Source organism: Phoxinus phoxinus (genome assembly GCF_949152265.1).
Source record: "Phoxinus phoxinus genome assembly, chromosome: 8".
Lineage (NCBI taxonomy): Eukaryota > Metazoa > Chordata > Actinopteri > Cypriniformes > Leuciscidae > Phoxinus > Phoxinus phoxinus.
This window is the reverse complement of record NC_136883.1, coordinates 22,853,222-22,874,586: the sequence shown is the minus strand read 5'-3', so window position 1 is coordinate 22,874,586 and position 21,365 is coordinate 22,853,222. Positions and strand designations below refer to the sequence as shown.

The following is a 21,365-nucleotide window of genomic DNA, read 5'->3' as shown; positions in this document are numbered from 1 at the left end:
TCCTGGATTATGGCCATGATGTGTCTTTCTACATGGTTGTTTAAAAAATGAAAAGCTACACACTCCATCAATTATAGTTAGAAGAACTGTTGCCAAACATATAACATGATAGAAACAATAATCACAGCAATAATGATTCAATCATAGACTCTTAAGCATTTGCCGATTTAAATCCAAACAGCTACCCTTCTCTTTTGTTGGCTGGGCAGTGTATATACAAACATATATACAATAAGCCATAAAAAATAAGTCAGTTTGGTACTCATAAGCTGTTTGAGAGGCGGCTTTATGAGAGCGCCATTTATGTAGATCAGTGGTGTATGTACTTTTGGTGTGAGCGCAAAACACCATGGGAATGACTAAAATTATGCGTAATACAAGCACTATTCAACCCAGAGCTTATGAGTAAGTGAAAGGAGGCGTGTGTGCCATCGGAGAGAAGAGAGAGTGAGAACACACAGCTGGTATCGGTGTATCGATACAGCAGAAAAGGAGCATTGGAACTGTTTCATATATTTTAGTATCGATACATATAGAAATATCGATAACACAAAAATAGGTCAGCAAAGTATTATTTTGGTGAAAGATTACAAAGACAAACATTAATTTCTTTGAAATAATGTGCAATGATGAAATGTGAATAGATTAGAAGAAGTAAATGTTCATGCAAATTGAATTAACAGAGTACACTAAGCAAAGTTGGCCCATTTTAATTGCATCTTGAAGTTAAAGATCCCTTTAAATATGCAGTCTACTCTGACTAGAATCTATGAAAGTTGGATTGTGTCCGTGTATGTAAGCGAGTTTGCATGTACTCCTACTTGTTTTAACTGATCCGCGTCTTATGGTGTGAGCTTTCAGTCTAAGCTGCTCTATCCAGGAGCTGCATCTGTCTGCAAAGGAACTGTAATCAACTGAGGGGGCTGGACACACACACGCACGCACGCACGCACACGCACACACACACACACGCACGCACACACGCACGCACGCACGCACGCACGCACGCACGCACACACGCACACACGCACACGCGCACCCACATGCGCACAAACATTCAGACACATAAACACAGATAGACACACACACACACACAAATATGTGCACATGCGGTCACAAATCCCACAGACACGTACAACGACACCACAGAGGGACAAAGAGAAGAGGAAACAAGACACAGAAAGAAAGAAAGAAAAAAAAGAAAAAGGGGTAAAATGGATGATGCTGGGGTGTGTGCTGCAGCACTTCAAACTGTCAGACACAAAAGGAGCAGAAATGAAAAGAAAAAAACACCCTGCTGCCTCCAGAACTCTCAGCAACGAATCAGGTACTGACCTTTGGCCGACGGATGGCTGCCAACCTCGGTTAGACCTGTGACACAAAGGAAACCAATGCAATGAAAGCATTGAAAACATTAGTAGTATTTAAACACCAGGGCTCAATACTATAAACAATAATAGTTTTTTTAACAATCATTCATCAAATTCATCTGATGAGAAATCATTCCAAGCCTTGATGAACATAAGAGGCTCCAAAAAAAAACGTAACAAAACAAACCGAATTATTCCAAACTTTTGATATATATTATCGTTTAATATACGCAATCGTTTTATTTGATCTGTATGTGTCAGACAAAAAAAGAATATACACAGATGGGCCAAAACTTTATGACCCGCCACAGGTGAAGCGAATATCAATGATCATATTAAGGTCTGGGTAGATTAGATGGGTTCTCGTGATCAACGTGTTGGATGCAGGAGAAATGGGCGGAAATAAAGATCTGAGCTACTTTGACAAGGGCCCAATTGTTCTGGCAAGGTGACTGGGTCAGAGTATCTCTGAAAAGGCAAGGCTCGTGTGTCGCTCCCGGTCAGCAGTGGTGAGAATTTACCAACAGTGGTCCGAGGAGGGACAAACCACAAACTGCCCAAACTGTTGGGTGCCCAAAGCTCATTGATGCACGAGGGCAACGAAGGCTATCCCGACTGATCCGAGCCAACAGAAGGTCTACTGTGGCACAGTCACTCAAAATTTGAATGTGTCACAACAACCACTGATCCATTATATAAATCAGTGGTCACAATACAGTGCATTGCACTCTGCTGCGTATGGGGCCGTGAAGCCGTAGACCAATCAGAGTGCCTATGATGACTCATCCACCGTCGAAAGCACCTACAGTGGGCATGCAAGCGACAGAACAGCGGAAGAAGGTCGCCTGGTTCGATTAATCCTTTCTTTTCTTTTACCTGGAGAAGTGATGGGACCAGGAAGCACTGTAGGATGAGGACTGGAAGTGTAATGCTCTGGACTAGTGTTGTCAAAAATATCGATATTTCGATAAATATCGATACTGAAATATCTGAACGGTACCAATACTAATTTCCCGAAGTATCGATACTAGCCAAACTTTCACTTTCACTTCTCCCCAAAGGCGCGTTGACAAACACCACACGTGACGCACTCGTCTCATTCGCTCTGGTTAAATAGCAAAAGTGAAGTGAATGGAAAGATGGCGAGGGCGGCGCCCCCGCGACCGGCTTTGGTTGATTGATAAAGAACACCGCGAGCGGGCATGTCGGAGAATAGCGCGGACACGCGTAAAAACACACCGCGAGCGAGTCGGAGTCGGAGAATAGCGTGGACGCGCTACACACCGCGAGCGGGCATGTCGGAGAATAGCGCGGACACGCGCTTCACACTGCGAGCGGGTATGTCGGAGAATAGCGCGGACACGCGCTTCACACTGCGAGCGGGTATGTCAGAGAATAGCGCAGACACGCGCTTCACACCGCGAGCGGGCTGCGGGCACCCAAAAGATTGTTTGACAATCAATAATCCCTCACATCACTCATTTTTTAAAATTATTTTATAGGTGAAAACAGACTTAAGGAACAGGCTCCAGGGGTACCATTTAACAAGCAGAGGCTACGCTCAGCATCAGGGGTGTTTGTTGTTTGGACAGACCTTTCCCCACTGCTAAAAACAATCCTAAACGAAACACTGTAACTCTTCTCATTTTAACTTTTCTGAAACATTAACCAAGATGGCCTAGTATTGTTGTTGATATGAGTCTGTGTTGTCTCGTTTTTTCACCGTAATTCTTAAAGTTAACATAATCTGACTGAGGAATCCGACAAGTAAATATTTTAACTGTGGTCAAATGTAAATTAACTTGTGCCTATTTAACTTTATTCAGAAAATTATTATTTAATTCTGCAATTTGCCTTCATTAGCGATTATCATCAATTTGATTACACGGATATGAATTAAACTAGACAGCTAGACAATGGCATCTCTGAATTCAATAATGAAATGCCTTTAACTGAAAATTTTATGTTTAATCTTATTATTATACATTACTGACACTCTATCCTCCAATTTGATACTGTTGAGTGCTTTTTTACAGTAAAAAGCAAAAAAACAGTTTTGGCCTACTACAGTAGGCTATATTTTAATCTTTGATTACAGGAGGTTATACAAATACAACGGGTCATGTTAGCCCTGGTCCAATTAAAAAATATTAACAGATAGAACTCAGGACATTTTTGTTCATGTAAAATATATCTCATTGTCATGTTCTAGACTTGTTATATTTAGCTTTAAATAAAAAAAAATACCCCCTTAATATTGTGGCAGTTTTTTTCTCTGTGGTATCGAAAATGGTATCGAATATCGATATTTTTCAAGGTATCGTATCGAAGTTAGAAATTGTAGTATCGTGACAACACTACTCTGGACAATGTTTTGCTGGGAAACCCTGGGTCCAGTCATTCATGTGAACGTAAATTTGACATGTGCGACCTACCTTTAGTTAAATATGATTGTTATTTTTATTTCTTATGCATGATATTTTTATTTCTTATGTGTATATGGGTGTAACGGATGGGTATTAGCAGAATGGATCTATGCATTCACTCTTAAGGCGAGACACGGCAGGTGAAAACATTGTGTGTTTTTTTTACACTGGTCAATTTTTAGATTTTGGGCTATTTGTCTTCAATAAAATGTCTTCTTTCAGACTTTCAGACTGCATGTGTAGATTTCACCTAAATTCAGCAAAAGTTGGCGTTCTAAATCATCACGCTGCTCTGCGATCTCTGTCTGCACCCTGTCATCACATATACCGTTTGAAAAAGCTCTCTCTCTCTACTTTACAATGCTGTCGGATCCAAATATGGTCATTTCCTGTTTATCAGCAATCATGAAAAAGTTAAATGGGCGATTTAACTCGAAATGCTGATCTCATTGGATGATGCAACATTTCTGACAACGTGATTCGTTCAGAATCGTCACGTGACACGCTCTGACATTTCATACTATTTGTATTTATAAGTGTTGTCATGGTGTTGTTTTGGATGTTATGATCAATGATGGATGAAGCAATAATGAGTTTTGGATGTTAAACAGTGTGATACATGTATTTAACTTGGACCTAAAGCATATTTTGTCTGTAATTCATGGCTTTCAATAGAAATGAGTGGAATTTTGCTATAAAAATCTTTAAAAGCCGTTTTTTCTCACACTCCCAGTGACGATTTTCCACTTCTGTAGCATCTACATACAGCAAACTTTACAGTCGTATTCCTAACTTATTGTGAAGGTTTGTCCAGAGGGATTTGTTGATATATCATTCTTGGCCTGATTTATATGACATGTTATGCCTAAAAAAAGGGCGGAAATCAAATTTTTAAGGCTATTGGCAGTATTTTCTGATTTACAGGGTAACAAAAGGAGATATTCATAATCCCCTCTGGTAATGTCTTTTCATGGAATATGCTAAAATAACAAAACGCTAAAATAATTTCGAACCTCGTTTTTTTTTTTTTTTTAAATGGTTAGATTTGTCACTTCAAAATATATGCAAATTAGCACATATTTAATTAGATATAGCCTGATTAGCATATTTAAACATAAAATTAAAGAAAACTTGCAATACATTTGCAAGTCAGATATCTGTCAGTTAATTTTTTTTCCCTATTCACCTGTAGTGTCTCGCTTTAAAGTGACAGCTGCCAAATAAGCCTGATTTGACCTGTGTGTGTCTAATCAATCGAAAGAGAAAATAACTTACTGATCTTGACAGAACAACTGTTTGTAGATTTAATCAAAACAAATTAATATTTAACCCATACAATGAGGACTAAATGTGGTTTAAAGCGGTTTACCGCTATACCGAGGGAATTTCGTGCTTTTCAACCGCGGTAAGAAAAAATCCATACCGTCCCAGCCCTAGTTATTGTGAAATAAAATGTATCATAGCATGAACATTTTTTTGGTCATATCGCCCATCCCTAGATGGAAGGATGGATGGATTATGGTAAACATTTAAAGAGCTATAAAGCCCTGAATGGGGCATCTGGTGAAGTTTGGATTCACCAGGGTTTACCTTTGGGGGAGCTAAGGTTGGAAGACGACATTTCAGCATTGAGCTCCAGGTTGAACTGAAGCTGCTCGTCGTTTTCTGCAAAAGACAATCAACAGGAGACCATGCAAATCAGCTTTTCAGAGAGGTGTTTCCTACATGAAGGTGCATAGACCACATGCTCACCCTTTTTTAGCGACTTATCCCCACTTTGTTTGCCATTCTCCAGAGTCAGCTCTTTGTCAAAGCTCATTGCCACAGCTGTCACCGCCACCTGTAAATTAAACAACACTGACAGATGATGCGGGACAGGGGTAAAAGGGTAAGAATAAAACCCAAGAGAATAAACAGATCTTGAGGGATCCATTATTACTTGCTTTATGTTTCACAACAGTAACAAGACTCCAAACTGAAAGTTTAATATTTATATTTAACAAAAAAGTAATGTCAGGTGTGCTCTCACCTGGATGAGCTCATCTTCAGGTATGGCCACGGTGAAGTTCAGGTGACAAAGACAGCAGGGGACCAATGACCGCAGTTTAAAGTACAAACTCTACAGAGCACACATATATTCCAGTAAGAGCAGTGATATCCAACCACTCATAAATCATTTAACTTGGTTTATCTCGTCTACATTAGACCATGACAGAAATAAGATATAGGAAATATAGGGAAAAAAAATATTCACCTTAAGCAGGTTCTCACAGAGGTCACTGAAGACCTTATTCAGTCCCTGATTGGTCAAGTTGACGTTGTTAAGGCGAAAGACCCTCACAGAGGTAAACATCTGCAAGCACACAAAAACCTATGTTTGATTCTACACCAAACATTGAAAACCTCCTCATGTCAACTCACTCTGAAGAAACAACCTCAAATGTACATTACATCCAAATAAAATTGCAAACATTATATAGAAAATAAATCTGTTTTCTGGAGTCCACATATCTCAAACTAGCTTGAAGCTTCATTTATTAATTGTCTGCAAATATTAGGGCAACGGTATGGTCTTCATGGACCCTTTTCACATTTCACAAGCAGAAGTTGTCATAGTTAAGTAAACTTATATAGTGGTGAACGGAAACTACAACCAACACAATTTTTACTTTCCAATTTGCTCCAACAGCAAAAGAAAAAAATCATGATAGCGTTTCTATGAATTTCCCATTTTTTTGAGAGATAGTTGGTCAGAAGGGAGGAAATAATTTTTTTTCCATCACTTTCTCATCGTTGTATTAGAAAATAGTGTTATAAATGTACATAAATTATTTGCAAGATTTATGATGTTAATAACTGTGAAAATGCATCATCACACTGAAAAGGGTCCATTGTAAATAAACAAATATTTCTCAAAAAATCCTTTGATATCTGTGTTGCGGTTTGAAATGGCTCTTGCACATCCTGTCTTTATTAAAATATTGTTGGTTTTTGTTAAGTCAATAACAAATCGTGAGTGTTGTAAAAACACACCAACATTCTATCTGCAATTTTCAGGAAATGGAAAGGTTCACTATAGGCGTGCTGCGATAGTCGGTGTTGCCGGTGTTCAGCTGCAACACTGGTTACATTACTTGCCCACTGCCGCACCGCCCCCACCGCCATTTCGATTTTTTTATTGTAATTAAAGTCTTTTAGAGCTCACTCTCGACTGACAAGACGACGGCGAAAGATTTGGTTTCAAAGCGAAATGTAAAAGTGGCTATTTAAGCGAGTTTGTCCCTGTAAAGTCAAAATTAAGTATGTGTTCTGAGTTCGTCACACCACAGAAAAATGTGTTATTAGCCACCCAGCCAAATTTGAATGATAAAAAAAGCCGCCAAGTAAATAAAATAAGCTATCAAAATCTTGAAAAAAACGAGCAGTATTCTCTGCTATCAAACGCTGGGGGCGTGTCCGCTGGCTGCGCTGAAACCACGCCCCCTCACGGGATGGGAGGATGAAGGCCGAGGCGGGAGATAGTCGGCCCCATTCACCAGTAACAGCGGATTATCAGTGAATCCCAGTTGTCTCCGATGAAAGTTTATAAAACTATTCTGTGTAAAATGATCACTACAGAGTAGAGGTCTGCTGCTCGACATGAGCCCAACGGGTCCCGAAAACTCACGGGTTTCGGGTTGGGTTCGGGTTTGTAACTGGAGAAAAACTATATAGGCTATACATATACCATAGTTTGCGTGCCGTGTGCTTGCCGCGTTGTGATCGTGATACGAGCACGCGAGAGAGAAAGTGCGTGCGCAGTTTCAGTCGTCCTCCTCTGATTGCGGTGTTGTTACTGAAATAGTGCGCACGGGAGCACATGCGCAAAACAGTTTTGTAAAATGATATATGAATCATTTTTGTTATCATTTTTACAAAACTGTTTTGCGCATGTGCTCCCACGCGCTGTCACAATGTCGCAATCAGAGCGCTAAAACCATCAACTCTCGATGCTGTTTAATGAAAGTTATAAAAGTTTAATGTTTGAGTTTCAGGGGAATTTGTGACTGTTTCACCTGTTCAACCACAGCAAAGTTTCGTAATTAGTAAGTCTCTTTCTCTTTTTTTATTGTGTGCTGACTGATGAGGGGGCCGCTGTACCTTGGTGAAACAGTGTTTGTAGCCTAAATGTAGCCTATTTTTTAAAAATTATATTTATAGTTGCAAGCAATCAAAAAATACAGCATATTGCAAAAATATATAAATAAATAAATATATGCGGACCTTGGGTTCGGGTCGGGCTTAAAATATAACCGTAATGTTCGGGTCGTGTCGGGTTAAATGATTTTGGGTACGGGCCGGGTTCGGGCTTAAGTTTAAAGGCCGTGCAGACCTCTACTACAGAGGCGGGTGTTGGTGGTGATCCTCAGCTCTCCATCAAGGTGGCTCTTCACAAAATTAATCCACCTCTTCTTGATATGGTTGTTTTTCGGAAATTTAAATAAGGACACTGATCTGTTTTGTAAGTGATCGCAAGGTACAAAAGAGGGAAAAACTCCAACGCCCCGCCCCCCGGTGATACCGTTATTACCGGTGTTGTCACACGTCGATTAACCGGTGGGAAACTTTCCTCACCGTCACATCCCTAGTTCACTATGGTGAATGATACCTGTATAGCTGAAGTCCAGTTCTGAATCCCAGGCATGATTTCAGTGTTGCAGCTGTAGAATCCTGAACAGAAGACAACGTACAAACACACATCTGAATATACAGTCCAGTAAAAACATAGTAGTCCAAAAATGGTCTAGCAGAGGTTTGTACCAGCTGGAGTGGGAGAATCAGTCAGTAGTGCATGAATATCTTCCACAGCATCTGTGTCATCAATCTAGAAGTGTATTAAAACATCAAACTTGGAGTTACTGGACTTTTTTTGTGGAGTGAAAGATCTATCCAAGTTCAACCTCTAGTACAAAATCAGTTTACCTCCAACACAAAGGCATCCTTCTTCCCATGGGACAGGTCTATTTCTGACACCTCATCTGAGCTCTCTGAGTGAGAACGAAAGAGACGGGACCTCTGACGGGGCTCAGGAATAGGCGAACCAATGATCTCTTCGACAACCTCCTACGATGGGGGAAAAAGAAAGAAGCTGTGGTTTCAAAAGAGGAACAGATGGATACAAATAAAGTAATATAAAATAAAATGTTATTAAATATTAAATAAAAAATAATACGATTTAATATTACGATTTAAATACTACCTCACAAAGTGCCTTGACGTGTATGTGTACTTACAGGAGGGTTGATTTCATAGACTTCTTTATTTTTAGCGATGGTGTCATTGATTTTCTTCTGCATATTGGAGATGTGCTGTTCGTATGTGATGTCACTGGGAGTTTTTCCCGATACCTGGATTCCTCCAGGACTGGGTAACGCTGTCAGATAGACTCCAGTTGCAGACTGGATGCAACAAACAACAGATATTAACAGGACAATCAGTCATATTTGATTAAGTAAACGCACTGAGCATTATGGGTAATAGCACACTGACCGCCAGTCCTAGAAGCATGGTCTCTCCCACGCTGATTTGGATACGCAGACCAAACAAAGCGTTCATGCCCCGTAGCTTCAATTTGTTCATCAGCTGTGTGTGGAGCTCGTACTCTAGAAACGGCAGAAGATTGCTGATGGCCATGGCGTTCCCCTCGCCCTGGGCCTTCTTTTTAGTCCGACACAGCCTACAGTGGGGTGGAGATGCAAAGAATACCCAGATGACCTATCACAGTATACCACCAGAACATACTATGAGAAACACTGACTATGTTTACTATTCTCTTACATTGCTTCTTTTATTTTTTAAAGAGCAGTTAACCTAATATTTATCTATTTTAGGTCCTGATTAAGAGACGTCGCACACATGAACCGTTGTCGTGCTGTTTATATATAAAACAGTAAAAAGGGCCCTTCCCGCACCCAAAATAAAGTGTCTGTGGATGAGACTATGAAGTGATGAGGTTTAATGGAATGTTGTTCTCCACTTCACAGACGATTAGTGGTAGGAGAAATTTAGGAGTCATTTACGACACTATTTAACAACAACTGCAGCTCGTTCCGCATTGCATATGCGCAGTCATTTCCAGTTTCGGTTTTCAATCCGATCAAGTGTTTATATGTTCTCTCGATCGGATAAGAAAAGGAATAAAGCACCCCTTTCAAACCGATCAAAATGTTATTCAGATCGAGCTCAATCGGATCGATTAAGGTGTTTAAAGGAAGGCTTTTCAGTCCGACTGAGCCATCAATCCGATTACTAATGGATTATTTGGTTGCATGTAAACGTAGCCACTGTATCCCACAATGCAATACATTTGACCTGAACTTTTCCCCCAAAATCTTAACTATTTAAAAGTTAAATGTCTTCTTTCTTTTTTTGCAACGTTGTAAATAAAATACAGCAAACTACTAAGGCTGAAAGATTTTGGGGAAAATCGAATTGTGACTTTTTTCTATTAAAATGTATATTAAAAAAAAAGCCCCAGGTTTGCTTCACTTGCTTGTAGGGCTGCACAATTTGGCCAAAAATTAAGTGATAACATCAATATAATATACTGTATAAGATATTTTTTATTATTATTATTATTAAATAAAATATTAAACAATATTCATATTGTAATATTATATTACAATATTAATATTGTTTCATATTTTATTAATAATAAAACAATATTTCACTGTAAAATAAATTAACTGTAAATAAACTATTTAAGAAAATAATAATAATAATAATAATGACTTAAAGCCCCTTAAATATTTTTTTCTTGACAACAGTTAGTTTATAAATGCTTCTCATTCTAAGTTTGTGAAAATGGTCGGCACATGTTGTGTTCCCAAATGCACATAATAAGCAACACAAACTCAGAGCATAAGTTTGTGTGGAGGGTCAGTTACTGCAAAACAACTTATGAACACTGAAACACACAGCACATATATTTGTTTGATTAAATAGCAGCCTTTGCGATTTAATGATCACACTAAGACATATCGTGATTTAGGCTTTAATTAAATTCATTGTCCAGCCCTACACACTGCTGCTTATTATTAATTGCACTATACTGTGTACAGTATGCAGTACAACGATATTCCATTTGGACAGGATGTTATGTGCAGTTTCTACCTGGCCTGAATCAGGCAGCCCTTCCCGGTGATGTTGGCTTCAGTAGGCAGGTCGATCGTGGTGAAGAGGACATCGGGCACTTTGTAACGGCGACAGCAGCAGCAATAGGTGAGCTGAGCAGGAAATGGTATATTCAACTCATCGTACGGGATGTGACAGAACTCACAGCCAGGGGGCACCATCTCCTCAAATCTTACAGAAATAAATATTCCAATTAGTACATAAACGATAACACAAGGGCACACACATCCCAACCAGCCATAAACAGAATAAAACTATCTTTACATAAGCATACAAATGTGTAAAGATTATTTTTTAACATACAACACAAATATTCAAAGACAGCCAAGTTTTAGCCCCTTTGTTATGAAGTCCTTAAGACTTAATTTGGTTAGTAGCTGTAAAAACTGTCCCCAGCTAACATACACAGACACACAAACACACACACACACACCAATTTAATTAGTACTGTTTAGTATTGAGATTAAAGGAAAAGTTCACCCAAAATTAAATTTAAGTCATGATTTACTTCATGTTGTTCCAAACCTGTTTGACTTCTAAACTCAGTATGAAATCAAAACTGACAATGGACAAAATGAAGTCGCACCCAACATTTTTTCTCATGCGGGAAGCCATAAGTCACAATTTCAGTTCCGTGCCCACTTTAAGAGCTACTGCACCGAGGAGAAAATTTACAGAATAATGTTTAAGTCATGATGAAATGGAAGTAGCGACAGATCTGTGATATTGTCTATTTGAGTGTAACTATAAAACAAAACAAAAAAAAACAGGCTGTGACTAGGGCTGTTCAATTATGGCAAAAATCATAATCACGATTATTTTGCTCAATATTGAAATCACTATTAAAGGTGGGTGAAATGATCAAAGTCTTATATCATGAAGTAATTTTAAACATCAGTAAAATTTCACAATTATCAATACTTCAGCAAAAACTAATAGGTTAAGTAATGCAAGTAAAAGTACTCAAAACAGTAAAAGAAGACAAGTAAACAGTCAGCAATACAATGAGAACAAAGAAACTAAATTACAAAAAATACAACAGAACAAAAATACAAATGAAACAAATAGTGCATTAGGTTTATATATATATATATATATATATATATATATATATATATATATATATATATATATATATATATTGCTTATTGGATGTGGAGATGTAGCTGTTGCACTCAAAAGTGTAGGCAGATGAACGCCGGCATGCAGGAGTGGGTTTAAGCAGACTATTTGAAAATTCCTACATATGTCACCAAAGAGAAGTCTATTAGAAGGCACAGTTATGGCATTTAACTTTACGAGGTCAAAACATAATTTTTTTTTTTTAAATGAAACAAAAATAAAATGATGCGCTGATGAATCGTTCACAATAAGATCTATAACATTAATTTAGAAAATAGATAGGGTGAAGTTTCATTTCACACCCTTTTTGCAGTTTGATACAACATGAGTGGGAGAACTATTCCTAACTATATTTTTGGGTGAACTATTCCTTTAAGAGCCCCTTATATGGTGTTAAATGATGGACAAATCAGCACAAGCACATAAACAGTGAGCAAGTGAATTACAGCAGTGTGAGCACAGTGAAAAAGCTTGCACGTAAAATGTAAACCTACAGGTAAAAAGCTTGAGCACAAAAAAAATTGTGCACACACAAATCAACACGTTGCGAGGAGAAAAAAAACAAGTGCGAGTCATGACGGGTCTCACATGTGCGGAACCAGTGTTTCTCTGAAGAGGCGGCTGAATTGAGCTTCGTGCCTAATCTCTCTGGCCAGTCTTTGACTAATCCATCTTCTGTCTCTGAGTTAATCTTGAAATCCAACTCTTCATCCTGTCGACTTGACCCTGCCCTTACATCTCTCCTAAAATTCTGCCACTCTGTCATCTCTGCACCTATTTCTTACTCCATTAATACATCACTTACCTCTGCTTCATTTCCTCAGCCACTCAAAACTGCCACAGTTACCCCAAGTTCTCAAGAAACCCAACCTTGACTCCTCAGCTCTATCTAATTATCATCCCATTTCAAATCTGCCATTTATTGCCAAATTACTGGAAAGAACTTTTGCCTCCCAGCTTCAGTCTTTTCTAGTTGTAAATGATCTCTATGATCCCTTTCAATCTGTTTTTTCCCCCACTTCATAGTACTGAGGATGCTTTCACACCTGCCTCATTTGGTTCGGTTGAATCGCACTAGAGTTCGTTGTCCCCCTTGGTGCGGTTCGTTTGGGCAGGTGTGAATGCAGCAATCGCACTCGGGTGCGCACCAAAAGCGGACCACACAGCTGCGCTGTGTATTACGTCACTGTTTATCAACATTAATGCACGTCTCCTCCTGAAGTGACTTGCGTGCGTGCATTAAAACATTATTTTCAAGCCACATCCTCGCTTCATTCTCAAATGTTATTGTTTGCCTAAAGTGGTGTGGAACTATATAATAAACTATGACCAGGTATACAATCAGCCCACGCAGTCGTCTCTCCATAGTAAAAAGCGGTGCGTTGTCTGCCGGATTTTCCTCCTTTTTGTTTACTTCCAGGAGTTCTGTTGGAATTTCCCCGCATGTTAATTCTGACCAATCGAAGTGCAGTTACGGAAATACGTTCAGGACACATCTGTGATGAGTGATGTGGATGTTGTCACGTGACTGCATTTTGGTTCGTTTCATCAACTCATCAACTGATTCGGACCAGAGCAATCAGTGTGGTGTGAAAGGGAACCAAAACGCCTGAAAAATGCTATAAAGTATTTTTCTTTTTTTTATCGTTTCATCTCGTCTTGACTACTGTAATGCACTTTTCATTGGTTTACCTGCTAGTTCCATTGCCAGACTGTAATATATTAAGTTTTCCAATCATGATTCATTTCTAAAATGTATGATGCTTGGGAAGCTAACATCAAAGTATAAACAGTCAGCTATTTTAAATGAAAGATGAAGGTTGTGAAATTAATGTTATACAGGAGCCACATGATACGCATAGTCTTTTAAGCCTAATGTTTTTCTTATCAGTTTCCATTTGAATGGAAATCCATTTATCCAGTTAATTTGTAGAACTGACAGTATAGTTTTATATAATTAGTGTAGAAATATGCGAATGGCTTACAGATCTTTAAATGTTAACTTTTGCTAAATGTTAACTTGATCATTAAATTTTACTTTTATAGACCCCAATAAGACATTTTTTCAAATTGCCAGTGTATTGGCTGAATGAAAGAATACAGCATGAACCACCGCTATTCTGCGATTACACAATGTTTAATGTTGAAGAAAAGATAGAACGTTTACCGAATGTCAGGTATCAAACCAACTTATCGCTGGCTTATTTCAAACCATTGTGAATCGTGAGAAACCGGCTTTTTATGTCTAGATCAAGAGAAAACAACTTTTTATGTCAAGATCATAAGAAAACGACTTATGACAAGATCACAAGAAAACAAAAACAAAAAAAATATTAATGCATGGCCTCTACGGGCTTCCGTTGTATGGCGCTGCTACAATTCACAAATAATCTTACAGCAATAAGACATACGAACTTAGAAAGAAATAGAGATGCACCGATACCATTTTTTCAAGACCGAGTCCGATACAGATACTTTCATTTTTGATACCTGTATTTTTAATTTTCAATTAATTTTCAATTCACTGCATTTGTAATTTTTAAATGTATTGGTAGAGAAACCAAAAGAATATCAATCATATTAGTTGTTTATTAAATTTAAACTTAATTTGTTCACAAACATATATTTCATAGCACAGCACAAATGTGAAAAAAAAAAACACTGCATATTCATTACTGTATAAATTAAATATAGATGGATATTTTTGTAAAGTTGAAAAATGTAGCCTATTTAGTCAAGAGCAGTGAGTAATTTATTTGTCCTTTGTTTGATTAACATTAAAACACAGCAGCAGGTTTATAAAGCTGCTGCCCCTTTAAGACCGAACGCACAGACCCCATTTGAATATATACGGTCTACGTTCACTTGAGATATAACCGACTTTTTTTACTAGGATACTCGCCATAGTTTTGTGTGAATTCATCCGTACAAGCGCAAGACGTGAAAGATTTCCATTCAGTATTCGCGCGCTGAGGCACTGGTTTTCGGGGTGCGCGATTTGGATGTTTGAAGTTCATGGAACTTCTTGACCTGCAAATGTCCTGTAATAATGCAGGGAATCACTCGTGATATATAAATAAGGTAACAGTTCATGTTTTACTTACATATACGATTTAGTTTTAATCCAAATAACACGTGCTGAGTGAACGATCATCAGCAATCAACAGCATTCAACAGAAATGCTCTCTCTCTCTTTCTCTCTCTCTCTCGTCAGTTAACGTTAATAATAAGCTACATGCCTGAACTACAAACTTTCCACTGACGTCTGTGAAAAAGGGATGCGCTCGACCAGCTCGTGCGCCCAATCCACTGCACGTTTTTCTCTTATCAGTTCGCGCATCACAGGTATGTGTTACTATATTCGGTTTAATAATAAAAATTAAGATACATTTACTTCATAGACAGCCTTCTTTTTTTTATCCCCATTATAATTTCTGTTGTCAGTGTGTCTTTGTCTGGACACAAACACTGTACACACGCTGCCTGGTATCGGTTGTTGGTTATCGGGGCATTTTTACGAGTACGAGTACATGAGCTCAGTATCTGGCCCGATACCGATACTGGTATCGGTGCATCACTAGAAATAAATCTTACTGTTTGCCATTCCATTCCCAACACAGCACGTTTTGAGTGTGTTTGTTCAGAGAGGGCCAACAAGAACAGCACAACAGAACTTGCGCTTGTGGTCAGTTCTGCGTGTGCGAGACCTGTTAGGACTCACGGTTTTGTTATTTCTCCACACACTGTGTTGATTTGTGTGCACAATTATATATATTTTTTGCTCGAGTTTAGGATTTTCTATTTCTTCAGGTTTACATTTAGCGTGCGAGCTTTGTCACCACAAAGAATTGTGCTCACCGTAATTCATTTGCAAGCTGTGTTTATGCACTTGCGCTTTGTCCATCATTTAATGCCATACCCTTAGCCGGGGGCCAAAGGTGTGTGTGTGTGTGTGTATATGTGCTTGTGTGTGTCATTAACCTACCCCAACGAGGCTGTACTACCCATATCCCCATCGACCCTCTCTGACCCTGTAGAAAAGACAAGCGGTTGCCGTGACAACCTGTGATCGGTCTCCAGCGGGCCGTCCTGCATGAAACGGGAGCTGAGGATCGCAGCGGTGCCTGAAGCTGATAGAATACACACCTCCTCACTGCAAACACACATAAAAAGCACAAAATCAGAGCATTTCATCATAGAACGGGATGAGGAAGCTGTATTTGAGGGTGTTTCACATGCTTTTGGTAAAGACCCAAATCAGTTTAAAGTCCTCCTGTAATAAATAATTTTATCCTATAAAAATTACAATTATGAAAATAACCAAAATTACATAAAAAAAAATCCTGTGAAAATAATTTCTTCATGCCTTAAAATAGCTTGAAAGTAACTATACACCCTTGCTTCATTTAGTATACCGGTACACGGACCCATGAATATGCAAATTAGACCCAGCCTCCACCCCGCATCACACCAGCTTGGATTCCCTGATCCACTCGTTCAACTTTACTCTAATAAACGCTGCACAATGGCAAGAGGAAATACTGGTTTAATTCACCCATATATGTTTGAAACAGAAACTGATTCAGAAGAAGTGGAAGAGTGAATTATACAGGCTCGTCTACAAGTCGATGTATCAGAATGGTATTGCTTTTTTATGTATCGCTCTCTACAACGCAAGACACACAGCGGTAATTAATATGATTAGCCTTTTGCTTAACTACGTTATCAAACAGCTAATAATGTGTTACTAATGTTACACAAACCATGTTCCCGTTCGCCATCTCAGAGTCAGACAGCTGCCTTCTGAAAATCAGTATCCTTAGAAACGCTTGAACAACTTAGAAAGTCAGTGGAGAAAGGCATTTTCATCATCACATTGTAATATACATCATACATAATATACAGATACATAATTCACCCGCTATGTTGCTAAATGTACCGATTTTTCATATGAACAGATAAATATACCGGAATAACCTGGCTTCCCTTGAGACGCCTTATATTTTGCTTTCATATGTACTACTGTACACCCAAAGTGCTTTACAATCATATCAGGGAATCTCTCCTCAACCACCATCAGTGTGTAGCATCTACTTGGATGATGCGACGGCAGCCACAGTATCACACCAGTGATAGAGCCAATTCAATGGATGGGGATTATTATTTTGAGACTGTATCGAGATAATACTCAGCAATGGTGTTGACTTGTGAATTTGCACATGGTTTGTCTTAAATCATATTAATAACACTTCTGGTTAGTAAGAAGTTGGATCGTTATGAATCCGATATGGATGTAGTCTTTGACAAAAACGCTATTTTCTCAGCTTTTTGTTCAAAACGTTGCTTTTTTAATGAAACTTACCCCAATTCAAGTGTTGATAAAAAAAAGAATGCATGAAGCTAGAATTAAAAGAAATGGCGCTGGCTGGCAACTTTTATAAAAAGCACTGGTGGGGAAAGTTTCTATTTACAATAGAAAGTTTCCATGGGTGTTAAATGCAGGGGTGCAAACACATGTATGGTCAAAAAAGAGAGAGGTAATCGAAGCCCTCGTCCCGCGGCAAATATCCGGTATATATTACTGCTATTTCATGAAAACAATTTCACCTGATGATTTAAATAGCTCTTTTTGTAAAGAATTAATAATTCTAGGATTGGGGTAATTGTGTAGGGTAGGACTAGTGCATCTGCATAGAAACTAATAAACAAAATACAAATATGAATACAATAAACACAAATACACGAGAAATAAAGCAGTGTTTTATGTTTTTCAGGTAAATTAACTGTATTAAGTATTAATACAGTTTATCTTTTGACAAAACGTGATTTTTCTCTTTCTCTTTTGTTGTTTGATTAACTTTGGTGACACAAACAGCTGCAAGTATATTGGGTGCTGTCCCTTTAATTCGAATGCACGTATACTGGTAATGACACGCATCCGTTTTGACTGCGTTTACGGGGAAACTCGTTGAGACGGACACTGGCTTATTTTTTCGTGCACATGTCTGTTCAAACACAAATAGATAAGATAGAAAAGGGAATTCGGTGTTCACGAACTTCACGTGCTGTCTGCGACTGCGTGGCTCTGTGCGCCGACAGACCATCTACATTTGGATGTGAAACATAATAGCCTATATATAGCCTGATACAGCAAAGACAACGTCGGCAGTATTGACGGCAAAATAGGCTACAAAATATTTCGTTCTGTAGGCCTGACGGGCAATATTTGAAAATCGATTAGGCCTATTTTTTTATTACAATTATATGCATTTGTCAAAACCGAGAGACATTCAAGCATCAAAATGTAATTTGTTAATATGTATTTGCGCCTTCTATTTTGTCTGAAAACTTTCAACACTCTTGCGTGTCGCGTGAAAAATAGGCATCGGTTGCGGTTCTATTTCTAGCACGCGGTTTCGGCGCGGCTCGAGAAGTGTGTGTGTCACACAGGCAGGGCCGGCGCTCCGTACACGCACTGCGCGTAGCAGGCATTGTGCTCTAACCAGTTAACATGAGAGCCGACATAAAAACGGACACTCCACGCCACGCAGAGAGAAATGTGATGCAGTCAGTGGCAGATCCAGAGTGAGACAGAAACACTTGTGGTTCACGCTTGCGCACATACTGCTGGTTTGGCGCGCAGTGTTCTGATTCGCTTATTTCCTATTTACTTGTTGGTGGACGCAATCCAGAATTACTATCGGTTAAATTATAATCAGACCCTCTCAACCCCCCCGCCCCCCACCCCCGCCACTGCTTAAAAAAAAACTCTTCGGATCTGCACGATTCACACAAGTCACCCAAACTGACGTGAAAAAAGCGGGAGGCGCCGAAAAGCGCGCTGTTTGCACCCATGTAAATGTTCTTTATGGAACTATAGATGACAATACACTTTTATTTTTGAAAGTGTACTTTCTGTGCATGTGTTAGTGTCATACACACAAAATAAACACCAACGGGTATTAAAACGCTCAACCAAAGGGCCGGAGATCATTTTAAATCAAAGTCTTGTTTTACATTTTTACAACTTATGCCAAGTTCTAAAAATCAATCCTTATCCAGTAAATCATAAACATCTGAAAATAATGAGGTGTTTTCAAATTTTGTTGTGGACAATGGGAGGCCATGGAGTCAAATAAGTTGAGAAGCACTGTATGAAAAGAGTTGTGTCTGTGTGTGTGCGTCTGTGTGTGTTAAGTACCAGATGCTGGTGGACTCGCTGTACCCCACCACAGCGTGGCAGCCAAGAGCTTTGGTATGAGACTTTATTTCCTGACGGATCTCTTCCCACCACGCATCCCGTGTCTCCGGCTCGTCTGAAACAAAAATATTTACAACATCACGTACACCGTTGGCACACTCCTCTTGCATTAACAGCATACTAGCCATGTTAGCTGGTAATTCGATGCAATCTGGCACAACTCACAATTTTGCACTTTCACATATTTATTCATTTAATATTATTGTCTATATCAGGGATTCCCAAACTTTTTGTCAGCTGAACCCCCTTTGATCTAAAGTTTTTACTTTTACCCTGAGAATTTAAATACATTTTTCAATAATAACAAAATATGTGCATATTCATGGTTCTCTGATGAGTTATTTTTTACTTTTAAAATAATTAATTTATTGTAATTTTTATATTATTATCTAATTATTAGTTTATCAACTTACAACCCCCAGTTTGGGAAACCCTGCTCTATATCAATATGATACATTTAATTGTTGATTCCCATTCTAGAACGGTGTTTATCCCCCCCAAAAAAATCTGATTGTCAGAAGCATTAAGGCCCATTCCCACCAATGACGATAACTATATAGTTTAAATAATAATCATTCTAATTTTATGAGAATTGAAGTCCACACCACAACTAACAATATCGATGGAATCCGTTAGAGTGATTTTTTTTCCAGCTGAGAAGTGTTCAAAACATTGACAGCCAATCAAAATAGACCCGACTTTATAGAGCTCAAGCATTTAAAGCAGCAGACGACAAAACTGCAGCATGCGCTTAGAATAAACCGAACTTTACATATATTGGTGTGTGGACACTTAGTTTCCATTATAGTTATTGTTCTTGGTGTGAATGGGCATTTAGGCCTGTTCCTCACCATTATTAAAGGAAATATTCGACATAGCATCCTAGAAAATCCCTTTATTTTCTGCATAGAGTTTGGTTATGCATCAAGGGAAAAAACAATACATAAATTCCGAAGCTGCTTGAGCATGTAGTGTGAAAAAGGCCTTAAAACCGCTTCAGACAGGTTTAATTAAGTTGTGCCAAACTTATATATATTTTTGTAACAGTGACAATTATCAAAATTGTCCTCAGAGCAAACCATGCGCTAAAGCTAACAAGGCTAGTACCTGATCTATTCTCTCTCTCACACACTCACACATGGACGCACAGGTGCTCACGCTCTCTGAGAGCAAGGGGTTTTCACCGAAGCAAACTCCCCTGCCTGTTAACCACATACTAGGAGAGGGCAAAGGGAATGAGGAAGACGATAGTGATGGTGAAGATGAAGAGGACAGTGGTGTGATTTGCCATTCTCCTGACTGACAGCTTTTATGAATTGATCAACAACAGTAGGCAGAGCATTCCCCTGCTAGTGCAGTCATGCTTCCCAAAGGAGGACAAACTCCATCATATCCTGGATAAACAGCCCACAGCAGGAGGGAGTTTGAGTCAGAAGCAAAAGAAAATGCAAAAAATAAGTAATGGTCTGATGCTCACCTTACCACTGCTATAATATGATGATTCAAATCACTTGCGACCGGACTAGTAACTGAGCATTAAAAATTTAATGAACTTTCAACAATATGCATTATACTTTGAATGTATAATGAACGTCCAAAATGAACTTTCTTCTAAACTATCCAAGTGTCCAATTGCTTTGTGACGATATATATTATATATATATATAAATCGCTCTGTAGTCATTGAAAAAGTGCATCTGCCAAAGCTCCAAAATAACTTTTTGCCACCTCTGCCAATGGCAGATAAAAACTACTGGCCAATAAATATGCCTTCAGGCCAAGAATTTTATTATATTACATTATATTACTTTATAAATTCATTTAAATTAAGTTTTTTATACCTATGACAATGGCATCATTAAGCGGGCGGATTTTCCACTCGCTCTATATTTGTGACAAGCGGTTTATGCCCCAGTTTCACAGACAAGATTTAAGCCAAGTCTCAGACTAAAATGCATGTTTACGCGTTTTTTAACTGAAAGCAAGTTTTGCAAGATGCACACCAGTAATGTT

The 21,365-nt window shown here is 38.6% G+C and overlaps 1 protein-coding gene across 10 annotated transcripts in view; it reads right to left on the bottom strand.

Moving 5' to 3' along the window:
- c2cd5 (C2 calcium dependent domain containing 5) overlaps positions 1 to 21,365 on the bottom strand; it is a 53,065-nt gene that overhangs the window by 5,017 nt on the left and 26,683 nt on the right. For 2 of the 10 annotated variants that reach the window (XM_079620024.1, XM_079620027.1), the window contains 14 exons: positions 19,293 to 19,407; positions 16,077 to 16,244; positions 10,949 to 11,140; positions 9,326 to 9,512; positions 9,070 to 9,234; positions 8,759 to 8,899; positions 8,597 to 8,660; positions 8,445 to 8,506; positions 6,051 to 6,149; positions 5,826 to 5,915; positions 5,549 to 5,636; positions 5,387 to 5,461; positions 1,336 to 1,371; positions 822 to 923 (listed from right to left, as the gene is read on the bottom strand). In XM_079620024.1, the coding sequence (XP_079476150.1) occupies positions 822 to 923; positions 1,336 to 1,371; positions 5,387 to 5,461; positions 5,549 to 5,636; positions 5,826 to 5,915; positions 6,051 to 6,149; positions 8,445 to 8,506; positions 8,597 to 8,660; positions 8,759 to 8,899; positions 9,070 to 9,234; positions 9,326 to 9,512; positions 10,949 to 11,140; positions 16,077 to 16,244; positions 19,293 to 19,407 (1,584 nt within the window). Of the gene's footprint in view, positions 1 to 821; positions 1,237 to 1,335; positions 1,372 to 5,386; positions 5,462 to 5,548; positions 5,637 to 5,825; positions 5,916 to 6,050; positions 6,150 to 8,444; positions 8,507 to 8,596; positions 8,661 to 8,758; positions 8,900 to 9,069; positions 9,235 to 9,325; positions 9,513 to 10,948; positions 11,141 to 16,076; positions 16,245 to 19,292; positions 19,408 to 21,365 lie in introns of all 10 variants that reach the window. The other 8 variants (XM_079620025.1, XM_079620028.1, XM_079620026.1 and 5 more) reach the window with 6 other exon arrangements.